General features: G+C 42.0%; 1 protein-coding gene across 1 annotated transcript in view; it reads right to left on the bottom strand.

Moving 5' to 3' along the window:
• Positions 1-350: 350 nt before the first annotated feature.
• Positions 351-25027, bottom strand: part of LOC145396961 (putative glutamate receptor) — a 237806-nt gene continuing 213129 nt past the window's right edge. The window contains exons 11-12 of the mRNA XM_080270194.1: positions 6783-6926; positions 351-551 (exon numbers count right to left, since the gene is read on the bottom strand). Of these exons, the coding sequence (XP_080126320.1) occupies positions 351-551; positions 6783-6926 (345 nt within the window). The remainder of the gene's footprint in view (positions 552-6782; positions 6927-25027) is intronic.

Here is a 25027-nt window from a genome sequence, read left to right as displayed (position 1 = left end):
TGATGGCATGACATGTACACCTGTTACCAATTGACTTACCTTTTTTTTTCCTACGCCTTTCAGAGTTGATCCCTTTATGATGGAGGGTAATGTCAAGAAGTTACATTAATCATTCTTGGCTTTGAATTCTGTTTCGAAAGTTGACATTAAATGAAACTGTACAACAGGCTGGGTAGGGCTTAGTGTACATTGCAAACATAGAATTTTCATAAGATATATTAATACACATATAAAGCATAAGATCTTGTTAAGTTTAATTTTTCTTCATAATGACTTTATAGAGTTCATCAGTAGTCGCTGCACTATTAAACATTTCTCAGAATTTGAGTAAAATCATCTTCGTCTGTGGGTCAGTCTTTGGTGCTGTGTTGTTCCCTGCAAGCAAGACACAACTCGGCGAGAAACGCCAGTACAGCAGAGAGGTGGCTAATGCCAAGGATGTAGAAGGCCCCTTGCATGTGCTCCACATTTAGGGGCAAAACTCGTAGCACCTCAGTCTTTCTGTCTGTTTCTTCCTCCTTGTTGGTCTCTTTCTGCTTCATCCGGTTCTCCTGCCAATATAATTTATGATTAGTTATGCCTCACTTTTATCTGTTTGTGGTAAGATAAAGATAATTTCAATCTCATTTGTTAATGTGGTTACTAACGTATTTTCATGCAGTAGTTTTTCAGCCTTACTTCTCTGTTCTCTATCGTTGGTTTCACGCTAACATCCACTGTATTTCATTTGACCATTATACTTTCCACTTCCTGTCAGTTACCTATCTCGTTTGCCTTTTTTTTTTTTTTTTTCAAGAAAGAAGGAACTACAGGCCAGGAGTTCGCATGATTGTTCCCTCCAAGAATAACAAAAACAACAAAGAGCCAAATTCAAAACTGTATCTTGGCAGTTGAAACCTTAAAAAATTCCAGTCTTTCTTCACACACACACACACACACACACACACACACACACACACACACACACACACACACACACACACACACACACACACACACACACACACACACACACACTAATTCTGTGCTTCACTTCCCAGTCAACAATTAATGTTTTACCTACACTATATTTTTCATATCTCTCTGCTGACAAAAAGAAGTTCTCACTATTGAGTCTACCGTATATTTCTTTAATCTTCATATATCAGAGGATATTAAAAGAGTGTTGATGTACCAATCGTATGTAATGAATAATCATAAAGTAAGAATAATTGTTCGTATGTCTATGTTTTGAACTTACCAAGTATAACGTATCGCTCTCTGATTTTGCACCATTTACATTAAGAGATTTAGAACAAATATGAAAATTTCCAAAGAAGAAACTAATAAATACTACTTGCTTCTCAAGAGCACCGACCATTGCAAATGATGATAATATTTTAAAATAAAATAATAATAATAATAATAATAATAATAATAATAATGACTAATTCCAGACAAATCACTTCATATAAATCAATGTTTCATGTCACCAAAGTACTGACATAATGAACTTGTCAATATCAGTAATATTCAAAAGAGTACAAAGGTGTTGCTGCCTCTGTGAGTATCAGTCCTACTTACTTTGTTAATGCTTTTAATATGATGATTGTTTAAAATTTCTTTTTGGTTCTTGCCACCAAACGCATTAATTAACCTTAGAGCGGATCTGTAGTAATGAAGAGATTAGTGACGGGGTCAATTAAATGCTCATTTCCGAGAAAAAAAATCTCAAAAGCCGAATAAAATTATATGATGATCCTGTTTTTGTTTTTTTGTTTTTTTTATCCTTTTGTAGCTCATTTCACGTAGCGTAGATGCAGAAACAGTGTAGCACTTCTACACCCTTTCCATTCCACGTTGTGTGTGTGTGTGTGTGTGTGTGTGTGTGTGTGTGTGTGTGTGTGTGTGTGTGTGTGTGTGTGTGTGAATAGCAGCATACTCTAATGTTCACCTTCTACTACACATCAGGATTCAAAATGGAGAGATTATATTTTTAGAGCAAGTTAGAGTAAACAGGGCATAGTAATAATAAAAACGCCACTGAAGTGATGTTGGTAAGGTTTTAAGCGTGATGACTCTGTAACAGTATGTCTAAAATGAATTGTATTATTGAGAGAAGTACTCTTAAACCATCTTGCTCTTTAAACTGTCTTTTTTTTTTTTTTCAATGCGAGGAAGAAGGAATCAAAGGCTAGCAGCCCACAAACCGTTCCTTCCAAGAAAAAGACAAAAACAATACAAAAGAGAGCCTATTTCAAGGTCCGTTCATTTCAAGATGCCTGGAAACACTTCGTTTGATAGACTGGAGATCATCTATCTATATACCTAAGCTGCTTCCCCCAAGGAAAGGGAGGTAGCCGAGACAGGACAACACACTCCCCAATTACTCATTCATTCAAACACATTCATTCGCATCTTAGCCCCAAGGGGAGAACGGACAGATCCTCACCGCACCACACCGCACAAGGATCAACTGCGCAATGCAATCAGTGACATCCGCAACAGGGCCCGACAGCAGAGCTGGTTTACCCCTGCCACATCATAACAGACCCATCCCCTTACCCGCACCTGACCTGACTAGCTGATCAGACCAAATGCGGGAGAATATCCCCTCAGGGCTGCGTCATCCCTTATTCATTCACAACTTCTCTCCATTTATTTCTGTCACACACAGCCACTCTTCCTTGCTCAACAGACATCCCTCTCGCATCCAGCGCTCTCTTCACACTGTCCATCCATCCTATTCGTGGTCTTCCTCTCAGCCTTACACCTCTCACATCAGATCTAGTTATCTTTTTCACCAATCGCTCATTATCCATTCTCTCCATATGCCCAAACCATCGCAACACCCTCTGCTCAACTCTACCAGCCATCTCCCAAACAACTCCAGTTCTCCTTCGCACTTCATCATTTCGCACTCGATCCATACGCGTCACTCCACACATACTCCTCAGACACCTCATCTCCATTACATTCAAACTTTTCCTCTCTGCTACACCCATATTCCATGTTTCAGACCCATATAACGCAGTCGGTACCACAACACCCTCATACAACCTTCTCTTTACATCCATTCTAAGCGGACGACATCTAAACACTTTTTTCATTCCTCCCAGCACCTTTCCTACTTCATTTATTCTAAACTACACTTCTGCATCTATTCTTCCATCCACAGCAACATGTGACCCTAGATATTTAAAACACTCTACCTCCTCAAGCAACTCGCCATTCAAAGCTATATTCATCCCCCTACCTCTGCCTGTATTTCATAGGAAGTATGAAATACAGACAGAGGGAGACAGTTCCACAGCTGACCTGTTGCATAATTGAAGGGCTAGGAGTAACGGTTAGCTCTTGCATTGGAGAACTGGACAGAAAAGGGATGAGAGTTTGTTGCTAGACGAGTGCTAGGCACCAGTCATACAGGTGGAGGGATGCAAGCAGACAGTTAAGAAGAGCAGTGACCATGGACGTAGTGATAGAAAAGAGATAAAGATGCAACAGTGTGGCAAAGAGCCAGAGGTTGAAGGGAGCTAGTAAGACGAGGAGAGTTAATGAGACGAAAAGCCCTATTGAGAAAAGCTGTATGTGGGGAGTCTCCCCACACATAAGAGTTGTATTCTACACAGGGGCGAATAAAACCCGTGTATAAAGTCAACAACTGTGCAGAGGTAAAGAAGGTATGGAGTCGGCTTAGCACACCTAATCTCTTGGAAGCAGATTTTACAATAGATGTAATATGATTTTTCCAAGATAAGTCCCGATTGCATGAAACCCCAAGCATGTTCAAGGATGATGCAGGACTGAGCTGGATATTATTAAACATTAGTGGGTACTCCTGTGGAAGATTTTGTTGGGTTTACAGGTGAACGAACTGAGTCTTTGGGTGCATTAAAAGCAAGATTGTTTTTAGGCCAGTCAGAGATACGAGCCAAGTCAGACATCAGGTGTGCCATAGCCTCATCCCTTGTTTGTTGAAGTGCTGAGATGGACACTGCAGGAACCAAATGGAAAGGTGAAGGGTGGAATCACCAGCATACGAGTGGATACGGTTAGATTTACAGCTTAGAAGGTCATTGATGAATAAAAGGAAGAGAGGTGGTGATAGTACAGTGGCCTGAGGAATACCACTTTTGATAGATCTAGGAGAAGAACGATGGCCGTCTACAACAGCTGCAATAGAACGACCAGAAAGGAAGCTAGAGATGAAGGCACAGACAGAAGGATAGAAGCCGTAAGAGGGCAGTTTGGAAATTAAAGGTTTATGCCAAAATCGATCGAAAGCTTTTGAAATGTCAAATACAATGGCAAATCTTTCGCTAAAGTCCCGAAAGGAGGATGTCCAGGAGTCTGAAAGGTAGGTGAGAAGATCGCCAGTGGAGCATCCCTGAAGGAACCCATACTGACGATCAGAAAGAAGTCTGTGATAGGAAAGATGCTTTAAAACTAATCTGTTAAGAATAGACTCGAAAACTTTTGAGACACAGGATGTTAAAGCAATTGGACGATAGTTAGAGGGTTGGGCATGGTCACCCTTCTTTGGGACTGACTGAGTGAGAGCAAACTTCCAGCAAGAAGTAAAGGTACAAGTTGATCGACAAAGGTGAAAGAGTTTTCCTAGGCAGGGTGTAAGTACAGAAGCACAGTTCTTGAGAACAACTGCAGGGACTCCATCAGGCCCATATGCCTTGTTAGTATTGAGGCCAGTGATGGCAGAAAATACATCAGCAGAAAAAATTTTAATGTCAGCCATCAGAAAGTCAGAGGGGGGAAGTGATGGAGGAACAGCACCGGAATCAACTAAGGTGGAACTGGAGGAGAAAGTCTGAGCAAAGAGATCTGCTTTATCTGTAGAAGTAGCTATAGAGCCATCAGAGTAGAAAAGAGGAGGGAAGGATAATGAGGTAAAGTTGTTAGAAAGGTTTTTGGCAAGGTGCCAGAAGAAGCAGGAAGAATTTGAGTTGGAGAGTTGAGAGGATTTAGTACAGATGGAATTATTTTTATCAGAGTGAAGAACAGACTTAGCACAATTCTGGGCAGAAACAAAAAAAAGGTGTGATTCAGGGGTGCGTTGGCTCTGATACCTTTTATAGGCCCTCTCCTTGTTGCGGACAGCATTGGAACAAGCGTGATTAAACCAAGGCTTTCCTGCTTTAGTCAAAGGATATGAGAAAGGAATGTATGCTTCCATGCCCGAGAGAATAACCTCCATAATGCGCATAGCACACTCAGATGGCTCCTAGCCGTGGAAGCAATAATTATTCCAGGGAAAAGCATTGAAGTGCTACTTGAGGGCCTCCCAGTCAGCAGCTCCAGAGTGCCACAGTCGACGTTTCTTTGGAGATTCCACAGGCCGTACTGGAGTAATAGGACAGGTTAAGGTAATAAGGTTGTGATCGGAGGAGCCCAGTGGAGATGAAACAGGTCAAGTATATTGGATCTCTCTCCAAGGCAATCAGGGATACGGGTAGGGTACTGTACAAGCTGCTCTAGGTCATTATGGATAGCAAAGATGTAGGTTTGTTCAGCCTGTGGATCAGTGAAAGGAGAGGAGAGCCAAAGGTGGTGATGAATATTGAAATCTCCTAAAATGGAGATTTCGGAGAAAGAAGAAATTAATAGAATGGGTCCCATGGTAGAAGTAAGACAGTTGAAGAATTTTTTATTGTAGAATCAGGGGATAAGTAAACAGCACAGATATATTTAGTTAGAGAATGACAGGAGAGCCGAAGCTAGAGAGTAGAGAATTCAGAAGAATCAAGCTCAGGAACACGAGAGCAATATAAGTCGTTGTGTGCATATACACAACAGCCACCTTTGGCTTTGAAATGACTATAGAGAAAGTAGGATGATACAGGAAAGGGTTTGCTGTCAGTTGCCTCAGAGAGCTGAGTCTCAGTTAAGAAGAGAAGGTGAGGTTTAAAGAAGGAGAGGTGGTGTTCAACAGAGAGAAAGTTAGAGGAAAGGCCGCTAATGTTGCAGAAATGAAGAAGAAATGAGTCAGACAGTGGTTCCAGGCAGCTAGTTGAGTCGTCACCGGGAGAGGGGCGGGTGGTAGGGACACATATGGTCCTCCCCCAGGGACTCCAAGGCATGGCTAATATGTGCCATTTTTCTTTTTCTAATTTTGAAAAGGAAATGTAGTGTGTACTGTGCATGTAGATTTGTGCTGACAGTTAGAGAAACTTGTATTGGAGAGCATGCTGTCCTACTCCCTGTGTTACTGAAACACTGAAAAAGTTCAGCAAAGGGGGATGGTCAGGAACTGGTCCTGAGGGCTGATGAAACGAGAGCTCCAGCTCTCCCTGTCATCAGCTTTCCATCCATCTTGGGCGTACTGCCTTGCTCGAGTGGTGCAACAGTCTACTCCTTAGATGTATACCTTGCAATGCCGTTTTTAAATAACATTATCAGATATAAACACCAACATTGTTTTCTTCCACAATCACGTTACTGAAACTATACTTTGGGAAAAATCCACGTCATATTCACTTGCTAGAACGTCATATTCACTTGTTGCCAGTATAAGTCTTTTGATAAACTCATACCTCTAAAAGAAACGGTCATTACTATGAGTCTATACTTAATAATGAGTGCCCTCACCCCATCCCACACACATACTTACTGTTCAGTACTCCTTACCGACACGGCAGTGGGTGGCTGGCATCGTCTAGGATAAGAACCACTATCGTAGTGGGGGAAAGAACTAGACGTATGTAATAAGCTATTTACTTCTCACATTGACTTAGCTATTTCTGACACTAATTTAGCTGGTTCAAAGGACGCCTATACAATCTTACCCGTGTGGCAACCCATACTGATTCCTTAAACCCCTGTGACACTAAACCACTTTCAACGATCTTGTAGGTAACTAAATCAATCCTTGGCTTCAGTGGTGTATTACTCTGCAGACCAATCCCTACACTGAAGGGCAAGGTACACTCCTGGAATACAAATAAATATAATTAATCCATTTAAATGACATTGACAGCACTCTATGTATGTTCAAATACTTATTATTATTAGTTTTTTTTTTTTGGGGGGGTGGTCTGTGTATGTTACGAGTCCTTAGTTTAACAACTGCAGTGAAGCCTTGAACTAACCTTTATAAAACAACAACAAAAATCAGCATTTAGTTGCTGTGTGCTCTGCTTCATCTAAACATGAACACCCTGATCAGCAGATATCAAGCTTATACAGACTGACTTTCAAAGAATTTTACTTATGAGGCTATGCAGAAGGATTTTCATATAGAAGTGCGGATGACGAAATACGAAAGTGTGCTGTGGTAAAGGACACAGCATTTCAGAGAGGAAAGAATGGACATTTTGAGAATTAACTCAAGTGTTGGTGCTGAAGTACAGAAGTCTGACAACCAAAAGGTTAATATATTGTCTCTGAACAGGGCAAATTTTAAAAGATTTTGGTAATATGAAGATTTCTGAGGGTGATGGTATGAAATAGTACCGGTAGTGTTGACAATTATTTGAACTGCCTTGGGTAATGGTGGAGTATGTTTTCAATGCATAATATTTAGAGTAGTGAAAATGGTTACTTAGTGGTTTTTGTGGTAAAGGATGTGCAGTACGCAAGATACAAATGGGAATGGTACTGTCTCGGTGTAAATCCTTGAACTTTGAGCCTCTCATTATGACCAAGTTCAAGAGTAACTATTTTGTTTCTTGTGAATGTGATTTGTTTGTGGACTTATATATCCTGTTCTTTTTATCGCGTGGTATTTGCTTCTTATACATATGCTCCTGTGTCATTGTAGGAACTAAAAAACAGAGGAGGGGGTCCCTAGTCCTCTCACCCTTAAATCCGAGAGAGTCAGGTGGAGGTTTGAGTATTCTGAATGCTGATGGTAAAGAGTGGATCCTGAATCAGCCGCTGTATGTGGATAATACAGCACTGGTGTCTGATTGGGAGGAGGGATTGAGACAGTTGGCAGAGGAGTTTGGAAGGTGTGTGAAAGGAGGAAATTAAAAGTAACTGAGAATAAGAGTAAAGTGAAGTGTACGAGGTTGGTAAATGGTAGGAGGATGGATATAGTTTTGAATGGTGAGTTGCTTGAGATGGTAGAGTGTTTTAAGTATTTAGGGTCACATGTTTCTGTGGTTGGAAGAGTATATGTAGAAGTGAACTTTAGAATGAATGAAGTAGGAAAGGTGCTGGGAGGAGTGAAAAAGGTGTTTAGAGTCGTTCGCTTGGAGTAATTGTTAAGAAAAGGCTGTATGAGGGTGTTGTGTTACCGACTGCGTTATATGGGTCTGAAACATGGAATATGGGTGTAGCAGAGAGGAAAGGTTTGAATGTATTGGAGATGAGGTGTCTGAGGAGTATGTGTGGAGTGATGCACGTGGATCGGGTGATAAATGATGAAGTGTGAAGGAGAACTGGAGTTATGCGGGTGATGGCTGGTCGAGCTGAGCAGAGTGTTGCGACGGTTTAGGCATGTGGAGAAAATGGATGAGAAGCGATTGGTGAAGAAGATAACTGGATCGGATGTGTGAGGTGTAAGGCTGAGAGGAAGACCACGAATAAGATGGATGGATAGTGTGAAGAGAGCGTTAGATGCGAGGGATGTCTGTTGAGCAAGGAAGATTGGTTGTGTGTGATAGGAATGACTGGAGATAAACTGTGAATGAATAACTGGTGACGCGGCCCTGAGGGAATATTCTCCCGCATTTGGTCTGATCAGCTGATCAGGTTTGGAGCGGGCAAGGGGATGAATGCATTATGATGTGGCAGGGGTAAACCAGCTCTGCTGTCGGGCCCTGTTGCAGATGTCGCTGATTGCACTGCACAGGTGACCCTCGTGCGGTGTGGTGCAGTGAGGATCTGTCTCTAGCTAAGATACGAATAAATGTGTGTGTGTGGACGAGTAAATTGGGAGTGTGTCGTCCTGTCTCGGCTACCCCCCCTTTTGTTGGGTGAAGCACCATAGGTATCTTCGTAGATCGAGATATGTTCCTTTGCAAATGTGGAAATCATATAAATTATTAAGTTTAGGTAATGCTGGGTTCTCATGATGAATTATCTAAACATAGTTCTCTATATTTTTTTTCTGATTTCTCAGTGTGGAAGTGTTGTGTTTTCTGAGCACATCTTTCATGAAATGACCCTGCACTGATGTTCATATGCTGTGAAAAAGATTGCGTGACTACTGGAAAAAAAAAAAAAGTGATAGTTTTTAGGAGTAACGACTGCCGAGAGTAAACCGAGTGCCGGCTGATATTGTTAAGAAAGCATTCGTTATGTAACATATGAGACCACTGAGCTTGTGAGTGTAAGGAATGTTGGAACACGGATGTAGTGTGATATGCAAAAATGTACTGTAAAGATGTTATTAACATTTCACTTAACCACAGCATAATCAAAACAAATGCAATTTGGGTTGGGAAATAGGAGTGAAAAGACAAAACTTCTGGGATGGATTTTGAACCAGGATATTTTTGGCTTTTTTGAGAACTTCCACTTGTTTACAGGAAGGAAGTTGGATAATAATTTGTCATTACCATTCAAGTTTTAGTCGATTTTTCTATTGGTAAGTTTAGATCTATGTGCTAAAAAACGTTTTTTTTCCGCTGCTCCCACTCTGGTTCTTTACTGAAGTTGATTCCAGTCGAAATAATCTAAATTTAGCTATTTTGATATATGTACTTTCAGATTTCTATTGAGTGACAATGGGTCATGATTTTTGACAGCATGCAGAACACTGATGTTTGCGATGCTAGACTGTTGGGAAACTGCCGAGTAGATTATGAGTATTCACATGCTGATAAGTTTCAGTTAGGATCTCGGAGCTGGCCGTGCATCGAGGCAAAGCTAGAATGAAAAAAAATCTATCTATCTATCTATCTATCTGCACAGTATACTGTATATAGATATATAGATAGATAGATAGATATTGTAGAAGCCGTGGCTCAGTGGGTTAGAGCGCTCCGCTCTGACCGAAGGGTAGGAGGACCGAATCCACCCAAGGGTCATTGGTAGACATCAGAAAGGGCATCCGGTCATAAAATGCTACATGCTCTAATCCAAAGTCCTCTACCCAGGGGCAACGCCTTACCCCTTCGGGGACACCTGGCGTAAAACCAAATTATTATTTTTTATTATATATATATATATATATATATATATATATATATATATATATATATATATATATATATATATATATATATATGCAAGAAAGAAGGAACCAAAGTCTAAGAGCCCACAAACAGTTCATTCCAAGAAGAAGAAGAAGAAGAAGAAAAAAAAGAGAGCCAAATTCAATATCCGTTCATTTCAAGATGCCTAAACACACTGCGTTTTAAAGACTGGAGATCATAGAAAGTAGGAAATACAGACAGAGGGAGACATTTCCAGAGCTGATCCGTTGCATAAAAGAAGGACTGGGAGTAACGGGTAACTCTTGCATTAGAGAGTTGGACAAAAAAGTGACAAGAGTTTGTTACTAGACGGGTGCTATGCACCCGTCGCATAGGTGGAGGAATGCAAACAGACGGTTCAGAGCAGGAGTGACAATTGAAGAAGCGATAGAAAAGAGATGATGATGCAACAGTGCGGCGAAGAGACAGAGGTTGAAGGGAGCCAGTAATAAGAGGAGAATTAATGTGACGAAAAGCCTTTGACTCCATCCTATTGAGAAGAGCGATATCTGGGAAGGCTTTCCACATGAGAGTTGTACTCTACAGAAGGGCGAATAAAACCCGTGTATAAGGTCAACAACTGTGCAGGGGTAAAGAAGGTATGGAGTCAGCTTAGCACATCTAATCTCTTGGAAGCAGATTATACAAGAGATGTAATATGATCTTTCCAAGATGAGTCCCGAGAGAATGAAACCCCAAGCATGTTCAAGGATGATGCAGGATTGAGATGGATATTATTAAACATTAGTGGGTACTCCTGTGGAAGATTTTGTTGGGTTAATAGGTGTAAGAACTGAGTTTTTGATGCGTTAAAAACACCAAGATTATCTTTACCCCAGTTAGAAATACGAGCCAATTCAGACATTATGTGTGCCACAGCCTCATCCCTTGTTTGTTGAAGTAACTGCTGAGATGGACGCTGCAGGAACCGAATGGTAAGGTGAAGGGTAGAATCATCAGCGTATGAGAGGATTGGGTTAGATGTACAGCTTAGAAGGTCATTAATGAATAAAAGGAAGAGAGTTGGTGATAGGACAGAGCCCTGAGGAAGACCACTGTTCATAGACCTAGGAGAAAAATGGTGGCCGTCTACAACAGCAGTTACAGAACGACCAGAAAGGAAGCTATAGATGAAGGCACATATAAGAGAACAGAAACCGTAAGAGGGCAGTTTGGAAATTAAAGATTTATGCCAGACTCGATCGAAAGCCTTTGAGATGCCAAGTGCAATGGCAATGCTTTCGCCAAAGTCCCGAAAGGAAGATGACCAGGAGTCTGAAAAGTAGGTGAGAAGATCGCCAGTGGAGAGTTCCTGATGGAACCCATACTGACGATCAGAAAGAAGATTGTGATACGAAAGATGCTTTAAAATTTTTCTGTTAAGAATGTACTTGAAAAGTTATGAGACACAGGATGTTAAAGCAACTGGGCGATAGTTAGAGAGTTAGGAATGTTCAACCTTCTTTGGGACTGACTGAATGAAAGCAAACTTTCAGCAAGAAGGAAAGGTACAAGTTGATCGACAAAGGCTGAAGAGTTTACCGAGGCAGGGTGTAAGCACAGAAGCACAGTTCTTGAGGACAACAGCAGGGACCCTATCAGACCCATTTGCCTTTGTTATTATTGAGGCCATTAATGGCAGGAAATACATCAGCTGAAGAAATTTTAATCTCAGCCATGAGGAATTTAGAGGGGGGAAGTGATGAAGGAACAGCACCGGAATCGTCTAAGGTGGAACTGGAGGAGAAAGTCTGAGTGAAGGCTGCTTTATCAGCAGAAGAAATAGCTATAGAACCATCAGAATACAAAAGAGGGAGGAAGGATGATGAGGTAAAGTTGTTAGAAAGGTTTTTGACAAGATGCCATAAGGAGCGGGATTAATTCGAGTTGGAGAGTTGAGAATATTAATATGGATGAAATTATTTTTAGCAGAACGAACAGAGCAAGATTCCGAGCAGAAACATAACAAAGATGTAATTCAGGGGTGGGTTGGCTCTGGTAACATTTATAGGCCCTCTCTTTGTTGTGCACAGCGTTAGAACAAGCGTGATTAAACCAAGGCTTTCTTGCATTAGTCAAAGGATATAAGAAAGGAATGTATGCTTCCATGCCTTAGAGAATAACCTCTGTAATGCTTGAGGCACACTCAGATGGCTCCCAGCCATGGAAGCAATGATTATTCCAGGGAAAATTAAAGAAGTGCTACCTGAAGGCCTCCCAGTCAGCAGCTCCAAAGTGCCACAACCGACGTTCCTTTGGAGGATCCACAGGTCGTACCAGAGCAATGGACAAGTTAAAATAATATGCTTGTGATAGGAGGACCCCAGCAGAGAGGAAAGATTAACAGTGCATGCAGGAGAATTAGTCGTAAGGAAGAGGTCAAGTATGTTGAAACTCTCTCCAAGGCGGTCAGGGATACGGGTAGGGTGCTGTACAAGCTGTTGTGGGTCATTAAGGATACAAAAGATGTAGGCTTGTTCACCAGGTGGATCCGTGAAAGGAGAGGAGAGCCAAAGATGGTGGTGAACATTGGAATCTCCTAGAATGGAGATTTCAGAGAAAGGAGAAATAGATAGCATGTGTTCCATCCTAGAAGTAAGATAGTCGAAGAATTTTTGACAGTACGAATAGGGTAATAAATATACAACACAGATATAGTTAGTCAGAGAATTATAGGAAAGCTAAAGCCAGAGAGTTAAGAATTCAAAAGAATCAAGTTCAGGAACCTGAGTGGATAAGTCTTTGCGTACATATACACAACAGCCACTTTTGGCTGTCAAATGAGTATAAAGAAAGTAGTTGGATACAGAAGAGTTTGCTATCAGTTGCCTCAGCCAGCTGAGTCTCAGTTAAGAGAGATATATAGCTGATGAGGTTTATGCAGAGATGCTTAAGTGTAGTGGAGAGAGTGAGATGAAGTGCTTGTTGGAAATATTAAAAAAAAAAGGCATGGATGAGTGAAACTGTGCCCGCAGGGTGGAAAAAGGCTGTGAGTGTACCCCTGTACAAAAATAAAGGTGAGCGATGTGAGTGCAGGAATTATCGTGGCATAAGTTTATTGAGTGTGGTAGGGAAGGTATATGGAAGAATTATTACAAAGAAAGTAAGAGAGATATCAGAAGTCCTAATGAGTTATGAACAGGGTGGCTTTAGGAGTGGCAGTGGATGTGTGGATCAAATATTTGCAGTAAGACAGACAGCAGAGAAGGCTTGTGAGAAGGACCATAAGGTGTTTATGGCATTCATGGGGCTGGAAAAAGCATATGACAAAGTGGACAGAGAAGGATTGTGGAAAGTTCTGCGCATTAATGGTGTAGATGGTAAGCTGCTAGGTGCAGCCAAGGGTTTTTGTGATGGTAGTGATGCACGTGTATGGGTAAATGGGCATCTACGTGAATGGTTCACAATCAGTGTGGGCGTGTGACAAGGTTGCGTGATGTCCCCATGGTTTTTTCAGGGTGATGAGAGAAGTAAAAACACGAGTAATGGAGAGAGGGATGGCTTTGGTAATGAATGGTGATGGATGGAATATCTCAAGTTTTTTGTACGCTGATGATGAAGTACTGCTTGCAAGTACCGGACAAGAACTTGGTAAGCTAGTGCAGAGTTTTGCTGATGTCTGTGAGCGTCGTGCCTTGAGAGTACTGTAGGAAAGTGCGTCGTGCCCTGAGAGTAAATGTAGAAAAGGGTAAGTGATGGTTATTGAGACAGAAGGTGACTTCCAGTGCGATGTTACAGTGAATGCAGAGAGACTGGAATTGGTGAGAGAGTTCAAATACCTGGGTACAGTGATAGAAGAGAGGAAAATGTGCAAAAGAAGTTTAAAGTAGAGTGACACAAGGAAGAAAAGTAGCTGGTGCAAGAAAGGCCTTGATAAGAAACAGGGGCTTGAGTGTTGCAGCTCCACGAGGCTTACAGTACATGAAGGACTGTTAGTGACAACTTTAACATATGGATGTGAGGCTATGGTGTGGCATGAAAATGAAAAGTCAAGAGTAAGAGCAGTGGAGATGGGACCGCTGAGGAATATATTTGGAGTACAAAGGGTGATATGATACCAAATAATGTGATTCGTGAAAGATGTGGAGTGAGGAATTCGGTGGACACTAGAATCGAAGAGAGTGTAATGAGATAGTATGGTCATGTGGAGAGAATGGATAATACTAGGGTGGTGAAAAAGCTATATCTGAGCAAATCTGAAGGAGGGACGATGCGATGTAGGCCAAGGAGAAGGTGGAGAGATATGGTGGATGAGTGTATGAGGAAGAGAGGTTTGGAAGTCGGTGAGGCTAGGGAACTGACAAGGTATCAGGCTGTCTGGATGAATGTTGTGAGGATAAGTGCATGATTAGGGATTTGGCACCTCTTTCTTAACGTGCCAGTGTCCAGATTGACTCAATCGTATACGTTTTTGTGAAGCTACAGACCGTGGTGAATGTTTTTGGCGTACCCGATAAAGCCAGGATTCCAGGGGCTTGAATGATGAGTAAATGGCCCATTAGATTGGGCAAATTTGGGCTGTCTGGACATTGCTACTCATCACTCTGCCTTAGCGCGGGAAAGGAGGTCCGGATGATGATGATGATGATTATATATATACGGTATACGCACACACACACACACACACACATATATATATATATATATATATATATATATATATATATACCTAGGCTGCTTCCCCCATGGAAAGGGAGGTAGCCGAGACAGGATGACACACTCCCCATTTACTCATCCATTCAAACACAGTCAATCGCATCTTAGCCCCAAAGGGGAGAAGGGACAGATCCTCACCACACCACAACACACATGGGTCAACTGCGCAGTGCAATCAGTGACATCCGCAGCAGGGCCCGACAGTAGAGCTGGTTTACCCCTGCCACATCATAATAGACCCATCCCCTTACTCACACCTGACCTGACTAGCTAATCAGACCAAATGCGGGAGAATATCCCCTCAGGGCTGCGTCATCATTTATTCATTCACAATTTCTCTCCATTTATTTCTGTCACGCACAGCCACTCTTCCTTGCTCAACAGACATCCCTCTCGCATCCAGCGCTCTCTTCACACTGTCCATCCATCCTATTCGTGGTCTCCCTCTCAGCCTTACACCTCTCACATCAGATCTAGTTATCTTTTTCACCAATCGCTCATTATCCATTCTCTCCATATGCCCAAACCATCGCAACACCCTCTGCTCAACTCTACCGGCCATCTCCCGAACAACTCCAGTTCTCCTTCGCACTTCATCATTTCGCACTCGATCCATACGTGTCACTCCACACATACTCCTCAGACACCTCATCTCCATTACATTCAAACTTTTCCTCTCTGCTACACCCATATTCCGTGTTTCAGCCCCATATAACGCAGTTGGTACCACAACACCCTCATACAGCCTTCTCTTTACATCCATTCTAAGCGAACGACATCTAAACACTTTTTTCATTCGTCCCAGCACCTTTCCTACTTCAATTATTCTAAACTTCACTTCTGCATCTATTCTTCCATCCAAGGCAACATGCGACCCTAAATATTTAAAACACTCCACCTCCTCAAGCAACTCACCATTCAAAACTATATTCATCCCCCTACCATCTACCAACCTCGTACACTTCATCAATTTACTCTTATTCTCATTTACTTTCAATTTCCTCCTTTCACACACCCTTCCAAACTCCTCTACCAACTGTCTCAATCTCTCCTCTGAATCGCCACCAGTGCAGTATCATCCGCAAGCAGCAGTTGCTTAAGATTCCACTCTCCACCATCGACATTGACCAGACTTAGATCTCCACCTAAAACACTTGCATTCACCTCTCTTACAACACCATCCATATAAATATTAAACAACCAAGGCGACATCACACATCCCTGTCGCAGCGCCACTCTCACGGGAAACCTATCACTCACAGCATTTCCCACTCTTACACACGCTCTACTATTTATATAAAAACTTTTCACCCCTTTTAGTAACCTACCATCAAGTCCATACAATCTTAAAACAGTCCACAAAGCCTCCCTATCAATTCTGTCATATGCTTTCTCTAAATCCATGAATGCCCAATACACATCCTTGCCTTTTGCTAAATACTTTTCACACACTTGTCTCACAGCAAACATCTGATCCAAGCATCCCCTCCCTCTCTAAAAGCCACACTGCTCATCACCAATTACTCCCTCTGTACCCTCTCTAACTCTCATAATTAACACTCTACCATACACCTTACCTACAACACTCAACAGACTTATACCCCTAAAGCTAGTACATTCATACTTATCACCCTTGCCTTTATACAATGGGACCACACAAGCACTTGCCCAGTCAACTGGCACCACACCTTACACAAAGCACACATTCAACAGTCTTACTAACCAGTCAACAATAGTCACTTCACCACTCTTCAGCATTCAACAGCACACCCATCCATACCTGCATTTATATATACAGTATATATATATATACAGTATATATATAAGTATACATGGGTGAGACAGGAGGGTGGAAGTGTTGTTGATAGAGCCTTGATGGACTATGTGGTTGTGTCTAGGAATGTAATAGGAAGATTGTTGGATGTGAGAGTTCTGAGAGGGGAGGGTGGAGGTATGTCTGACCACTACCTGGTGGAGGGAAAGTTAAGAGTAGGTAAGAGATGGGTGAGAGCTAGGAGGGTTAGGTGTGGCAGGGAGGTTTTGAAAGTGAGTGAGTTGGGTAAAAGAGAGAAAAAGATAGAGTATCAGGAGAAATTGAAAGATGAGTGGAACGCAGTGAAAGATCGGGAAAATGGCAGCGTGGAGGAGGAATGGCAGTTGTTTAAGAGTGCTGTGGTGGGGCATGCAGAAGAGGTGTGTGGTGTGAGACGTGTGGGTGGTGGTGTAAGAAAAGGAAGTGAATGGTGGTGCGAGGAAGTAAGTATGGCTGTGGCTGAGAAGAGACGTGCATATGAAGTGTGGCTGCAGAGGAAGGATGAGATGTCATATGAAAGGTATAAGGAGAAGAGGAATAGAGCGAGAAGGGGCTGTGCGTGATGCTAAAGTGGCAGCAGATGAGAGGTGGGGTAGGCAGCTGACAGAGAATTTTCAGCAGAATAAGAAAATGTTTTGGAAGGAGGTGAAAAGGGTGCAAAGGGAGAGTCTGGGAAGGAAGAACAGAGTAAACTCAGAGGATGGAAGGATGTTAATTGAGATGGATGCAGTAAGGAAGAGATGGGCAGAGTATTTTGAAAGATTGTTAAATGTAGAGGAGGAAAGGGTGGCTGAGATTGTGGCGGATGGAAGGGTGCAAGGAATAAATGTGTTGGGAGAGTTGAATGATTCTTTGATCACGAAGGAGGAAGTGGAGAAGGCAGTAACGGAGATGAAAACAGGGAAAGCTGCAGGTATGGATGGGTGTGCTGTGGAATGCCTGAAGGGTGGTGGAGTGACTATTGTTGACTGGTTAGTAAGATTGTTGAATGTGTGTTTTGAGAAAGGTATGGTGCCAATTGACTGGGCAAGTGCTTGTGTGGTCCCGTTGTATAAAGGCAAGGGTGATAAGTATGAATGTACTAGCTTTAGGGGTATAAGTCTGTTGAGTGTTGTAGGTAAGGTGTATGGTAGAGTGTTAATTATGAGAGTTAGAGAGGGTACAGAGGGAGTGATTAGTGATGAGCAGTGTGGCTTTAGGAGAGGGAGGGGATGCGTTGATCAGGTGTTTGCTGTGAGACAAGTGTGTGAAAAGTATTTAGCGAAAGGCAAGGATGTGTTTTGGGCATTTATGGATTTGGAGAAAGCGCATGATAGAATTGATAGGGAGGCTTTGTGGACTGTTTTAAGATTGTATGGACTTGATGGTAGGTTACTAAAAGGGGTGAAAAGTTTTTATGTAAATAGTAGAGCGTGTGTAAGAGTGGGAAATGCTGTGAGTGAGTGGTTTCCCGTGAGAGTGGGGCTGCGACAGGGATGTGTGATGTCGCCTTGGTTGTTTAATATTTACATGGATGGTGTTGTAAGGGAGGTGAATGCAAGAGTTTTAGGTGGTCTGAGTCTGGTAAATGTTGATGGAGGAGAGTGGAATCTGAAGCAGCTGCTGTTTGCAGATGATACTGCACTGGTGACGGATTCAGAGGAGAGATTGAGACAGTTGGTAGAGGAGTTTGGAAGGGTGTGTGAAAGGAGGAAATTGAAAGTAAATGAGAATAAGAGTAAAGTGATGAAGTGTACGAGGTTGATAGATGGTAGGGGGATGAATATAGTTTTGAATGGTGAGTTGCTTGAGGAGGTAGATTGTTTTAAATATCTAGGGTCACATGTTGCTGTGGATGGAAGAATAGATGCAGAAGTGAAGTTTAGAATAAATGAAGTAGGAAAGGTGCTGGGAGGAATGAAAAAAGTGTTTAAATGTCGTTCGCTTAGAATGGATGTAAAGAGAAGGCTGTATGAGGGTGTTGTGGTACCGATTGCATTATATGGGGCTGAAACATGGAATATGGGTGTAGCAGAGAGGAAAAGTTTGAATGTAATGGAGATGAGATGTCTGAGGAGTATGTGTGAAGTGACGCGTATGGATCGGGTGCGAAATGATGAAGTGCGAAGGAGAACTGGAGTTGTTCGGGAGATGGCTGGCAGAGTTGAGCAGAGGGTGTTGTAATGGTTTGGGCATATGGAGAGAATGGATAATGAGCGATTGGTGAAAAAGATAACTAGATCTGATGTGAGAGGTGTAAGGCTGAGAGGAAGACCACGAATAGGATGGATGGACAGTGTGAAGAGAGCGCTGGATGCGAGAGGGATGTCTGTTGAGCAAGGAAGAGTGGCTGTGCGTGACAGAAATAAATGGAGAGAAATTGTGAATGAATAAGTGATGACGCAGCCCTGAGGGGATATTCTCCCGCATTTGGTCTGATCAGCTAGTCAGGTCAGGTGCGGGTAAGGGGATGGGTCTGTTATGATGTGGCAGGGGTAAACCAGTTCTGCTGTCGGGCCCTGCTGCGGATGTCACTGATTGCATTGCCCAGTTGACCCTTGTGCGGTGTGGTGCGGTGAGGATCTGTCCGTTCTCCCCTTTGGGGCTAAGATGCGAATGAATGTGTTTTATGGATGAGTAAATGGAGAGTGAGTCGTCCTGTCTCGGCTACCTCCCTTTCCTTGGGGGAAGCAGCCTAGGTATATAGATATATATATATATATATATATATATATATATATATATATATATATATACATATATATACATATATACATATATATATATATATATATATATATATATATATATATATATATATATATATATATATATATATATATATATATATATATATATATATATATATATATATATATATATATATATATATATATATATATACTATCTACTATATATCTACTGGACGCCTTAATCCCGTTTGGGGTGGCATATATATATATATATATATATATATATATATATATATATATATATATATATATATATATATATATATATATATAGTGGGGCTGTGTGGCCTACAGAACTGTACATGATTTAGATGAGGGTTTGTGGTTTGGTCTCGTCCCACTGAATAATTACTAGTTGGCCCTATAACACGTTCGATCTAAACAGATGTTCGTTTATGCTCTCACGTGTTTTGAGGTTTACCTTTTCTCCATAATTACCAATTATATATTAAATTTACTTTATACAAATGACTTTCTTCACTTATGGTGACATTAAAAAATAAAAATAAAAAATAAACAGGGTAAATATAACCTCCACTAAATCCAACATCTCAAGAGTAACGTCCGCAAAATCAAATAATTGATTGCAGAAGGAAGCAGAAAAAAGCAAAAGGAGCAATAAATATCCCTGAAGTAGATACCAGGTCATGTCAAACACTGTTTTACTACTGGTTGCATGTGTCCAGTATTACCTGTCTAGTGTCCGGATCATCGGCAACTAATCCAGCAACCCACTGGCCTATGTCAGTGAAGAGCATGGTTAGACACCCCACAGGACTAATAACATGACCTGTCAAAAGGAAGATGAGCTACTAAAGCCATCGGTTATCTAGCAGGGTGGATAGAGCTAGTTAGTCTTGGTTTGTAGTCAGCTAGGAGAACAGAAATTCTGAATCACACCTGGAAAGCCCTTGTCAGGGATCCCATGCCCCTGTCCATGGCCTAGTGGTGAGCCCTCCTCTGACGTGGGAGGTTTAGATGGAGTTTGCTTTTTCTTCCTGGAAAAACCTACATCTCGCATAACTTGGGAAGAGGAAGTGGAATCAGGATCAGCGTGGGTTCGCTGACCCTGACCTACTTTTGCCAGAGGCTCCCTCCTCGGGTGCTAGCCTGATGGGGCTTTTGGGACCCTGTCTTGCTGGCACCAATTATGATGGTTGCAGGGTAAAGCCTACGAGACCCCACCAGCTGGGTAATGATGGGGGACCCCTAGCCCTAATCCTGTTTTTGACTCACGTTGTGGTGGTGCAGATGACACATGAACCCGCATAACCATTCACTGGTTTAACCTTTGGAAGGCACTCTGAGTGGAGACTTGGAAAATTCTGAGCCTTTTATGGGATGATGGATGGCTTGTGTCAGTGATGAATGAGTATAGGGCATGTTGGGCTGAGTACTTTGAGCAGCTGTAAATGGCTGAGCGTCCCAGTGAGGAGCTACCACTGGTTGGTCAACAACCACTGACTGCTCTCCCAAAGTTGATGATACCGTGTCATCCTTGGAAGAAATCAAGAAGGCAGTGGATAGGTTGAAGTGTGATAGAGCAACTTGTGTCTGAGGCATCTCAGGGAACTGATTAAAACTGAGTGTGAGGCGATGATCAGTCACAGACGTCATTTGGAGGACTGGTATAGTTCTTGTTGACTGGACAAGAGGTTTGGTTACCCTTACCGGAAAATAGATAGGAGACCAGCAACATTGAAGTAACTTCCTTGGTGTTACAGGGCTTAGTATACTAGGCAAGGTTCTTATTGACATGCTCTTGATACATATGCGGGAACATTTACTAAAGTTTCAGACGTCTGAGCAATCCACATACAGACCCAAGACGTTTACAGTTTACCACACCCTAGCTCTTCAAGCTCTTATTGTCTGTCTTAAGAACTGACAAGGTCTGCTTGCAGCATATGTGAAATTCAAGACAACTATGACTCGGTAGCTCAGGAGGTGGTATGGGAAATGCTATGACTCCGTGGGATTCCTTCAGGGATAATCCGTCTGACTGCTGGCCAGTATTCAAAAATTGGGAGTGCTGTCAAATGTCGAGGAGGAACATTCTACTACATCCCAGTAACTACTGAAATAGGAGAGGGATGTGTCTTTGTTCTCATGCTTTTCAACACATGCATGGATTGAGTACTTGGCCAGGCTGTGAGTCAGTCACTGTAAAGTTTCAATTAGCTATTTCTGGGTTACTGACTCTGACTTTGCTGACGAAGCAATTACCCTACTGGAGTCGCTTGAGATACTACTGAGTACCCTTAAAGAATTTCATGAGAATGTGAAGTCACTGGGATCATAGATCTCTTCGTCCAAGATCATGGTCCAGGCATTTGGTGGCTTGCTGAAGGAGGCAGTTCAGTCTGTTCAAGTATGTGGAAAGAATAGAGAAGTCTTGGGAAGAATCAGTTATCTTGGCAGTGTGGTAAACAGCAATGCTAGGTCAGACAATGGGATATCTTCTCACATCGATCTGACCCACGGGGTTGTGAATTCATTCAACTCGGGCATTTTGCATTGCTATTATTTGTGCAGGAAACCTATAATGGAGGAGGTGGCTAAATCGGTAGAGAGGCGGCCTGCAGTCTTAACGGAAGCAGGTTCGAGTCCCGGCTGGTGCAGAAAACAGTTTAAAGATTTCAGTTTCACAAAGGCAGACTTTACTGATCGATCAGAAGACCCGCCAACATGTCAATCACGCCCACTAATACCAGTACACCAGTCCTGCATTAGACAGCCCTAGCATGTATTCAACATGGACGGTGGGTGTTAGCGCTGAAGTGTTGACATGTGGACATACAGTATGTGGTATGTAGGAGGACTACCGGGCCTTGGGGATAGGCTCTGAAGCCTTTGCCCAGAGCGGGACACATTAAAAAGAAAAAAGTCTTCAGTACACTGGTGCTCCCTGTCTTTCTCCGTGGTTGTGAGACATGGATACTAAACATTGACTTGAGGTGGAGAACTGGCTCCTTTAGTACTAAATACCTTCACAGGACCATAGGATACTGCAGGTACGACCTGGTACATAACGAGTGACTATGACGTGACTCTAAGTCGAGGCCTATTACCCACGTAATAGGTCACCGCCAGTTCCAGTTATACGGGCACGTGGCCTATTTCCCTGAGGCTTACATTGCCCACAGGGTGATCTCTGACAGAGTTAACCCGAGGTGTACACCATGGGGAAGGTCATGGAACCCATGGCTTGAGCAGGTTGGTCATTCATGTCGAGACAAGCTTGGAAGAGTCGCTGCCTGAACTGTTGCATGAATCGACCTTCACGGGTGGAGTCAGTGGGGGAGTAAGGCCATGCAATCCACAGCCCCACATGATGTTGATGTTGATGATCGGCAGTCCGTATCAAAATATTAAAAATTATACGTGTAACAAACAAGCCAATTAATTTCATGAAAATATTTGTACTAAACTTTGCTGTTAATTTTTCCATGTGGAAAAAGTACAACCAACGCCAAGCCATACACAAAAACAATCGTTTCCGAGAAAACTGAATAAAATGAACTAAAACACTATTAACTTCATTTAAGGTCCGTCGACACGCTGCATTTTTTAAAAACCTTCAAACCATTTGCAAAAAGGAAAGATGGCTGAGGAATACCGTTTTAGAGATGAAGGACTGGTAATACTGGTTATTCTTGCATTAGAAATCGAGACGGACAGAGAGCTGACAGTGTACTGCAAGATGGTTGCTCTGTGAACGGTGGGGGGAAAGTTTTAGTTGAGAGAGAGAGAGAGAGAGAGAGAGAGAGAGAGAGAGAGAGAGAGAGAGAGAGAGATGGTGCTGGTATTGTGACCTTATTATGCTTGAATATATTGATTCCAAACACTTCTTCCATTGACATGAACAGATTGACACAAACAAATCTAGACCATAACCCTCATGACAGTTCCCTATTTCCCTCTATATTCTTTTCTCACTAACTTGGCCTAAAACTTCCATCACTTCACCTTGAATGCTGAGCTGTAACAATGTATGAACTCTAGAATATGATGCTACTCAGAAAGACGCGCTATGGGTAAGGATGTAGAATCATAGCATTGTCTTCTTCTGACAATGAGCTACGTGAAATAAGCTGTGAAAAAAAAAAGAAAAAAGAAATGGACCAAAGAGAAATGAGTACACTGTGTCACGGAGTTTTTAAAATAACACGGGGTTTTTAAAATAAATGCTAAATATTATTTAATTGATAATAATATTCAATAATATTGAAGAGCAGGGACAATGATTGTCTTACTAAATCAAGCAACGATTACTTTACGCTGACTTCTTCGCACGATTCTCTAAGAACGAGAATTTATAAACTTCCTCAACAGTACACAGCAGAGACTAATTACTCAATTGCTGTTTCTTAGTACTGTTAGCCCTGGAGAAAGTTACTTCACCCCTGACAATAAATAACTAATACTAATAATAATATCAGGCTCTTGCTGGTGCTTAACTCCTAGGAGACACAACGGATTTTAAGTTTAATACAAGACTGGCCTAAGTACCAGTTATGAATAGCAAAACATTTATGCAAGCTAGGAGCTATATGGAAAATAAGCTTAATTGTGGAGAAATGAAACAAGAGTTTACATTACATTAAGCTCAAGGAAAAGAACTGTTAAATTTATTGATTACAAAAATAAATTTAACGTTACACTTCAAATGAATTCAAATAAAGAGATCGAACTCACTCACACACTCGAGCTCAATTCTTACGCCTAGGAAAAACACCTTAATTAAACTCTTAAGACTAGGAAAACGAAAAGAAATACTGGTCGATGAATGCTGTGTATCACCCAAATCTAGGGTGGGAGCTTGGAGCTGTGATCTTGTGGAGCTTGGGTTGACCTCTCACACTGCTGGAGCACAGAACCTCTCTCCGTCAGAGCAGACACTGGACTCCATAAGTCGTGGGATACAAAAGTGGAGCACTAGGCCGCAGTTTTCTAACGGTCGAGTGAGAGAAACGCGCCCAAAACAAATCGCTCAGCGGAAGCGCTAATGTCTCACACAAAGACGATCACATGTCACTGAAAAATTGATTTGACAAAGCTTCCGTCCGAATGAGCGGTTAACTGAACGATAAACAGTGAGTTTTCCACTAATAGTTCGTGACTTCTCACAAAAGGGAAATGTCGCGAATTTTATTCGTGACATTACGCCCCTACGAAATTAAATTTTTTCCTTATGGGAAAAAATTTGTGGATATATATATATATGTACACATCCTAACTCAGTCACACAAGATTCACACTGAGGTGTGTGTGCTATCCTGCTACAGGAGAAAGTCGCAGTCGCCAGTGAGCGAAAAAAAACTCGTACTTACGTTAATAGAAGGAAGCTTGAGGGAAAAACTCCGTGACGACGGTGAAAATCCTGTACTCAGGTCAAACTGAGCAAAAAGTCGCTACATTTACACTGACAACTAATTGTTGTGTAGCATGGCGTATGTAATACACGGTGTAGGTGTGACAGTTGTAGTGTAACTGTACCTACGTGTAAAATGACACAGTAAATAACAATATGGCGACAACGAAGGCAGAGGAGAAGAGGCGGCAGCGTGCGGCAGACGATCAGCTGGCCCGCACAGCAAAACTGCTACACCCATTGCTGTACCTGCAAAACCAATTGAGGTGGAGCATCAAAAGTGTCAATGAGACAAAATTTTTATTAAGTTACA

Source organism: Coenobita brevimanus, chromosome 40 (genome assembly GCF_032717465.1).
Source record: "Coenobita brevimanus isolate Jiangsu-jjx chromosome 40, ASM3271746v2, whole genome shotgun sequence".
NCBI lineage: Eukaryota > Metazoa > Arthropoda > Malacostraca > Decapoda > Coenobitidae > Coenobita > Coenobita brevimanus.
Note: the sequence above shows the minus strand (reverse complement) of the source record. Positions and strands in the feature narration are given on the sequence as shown.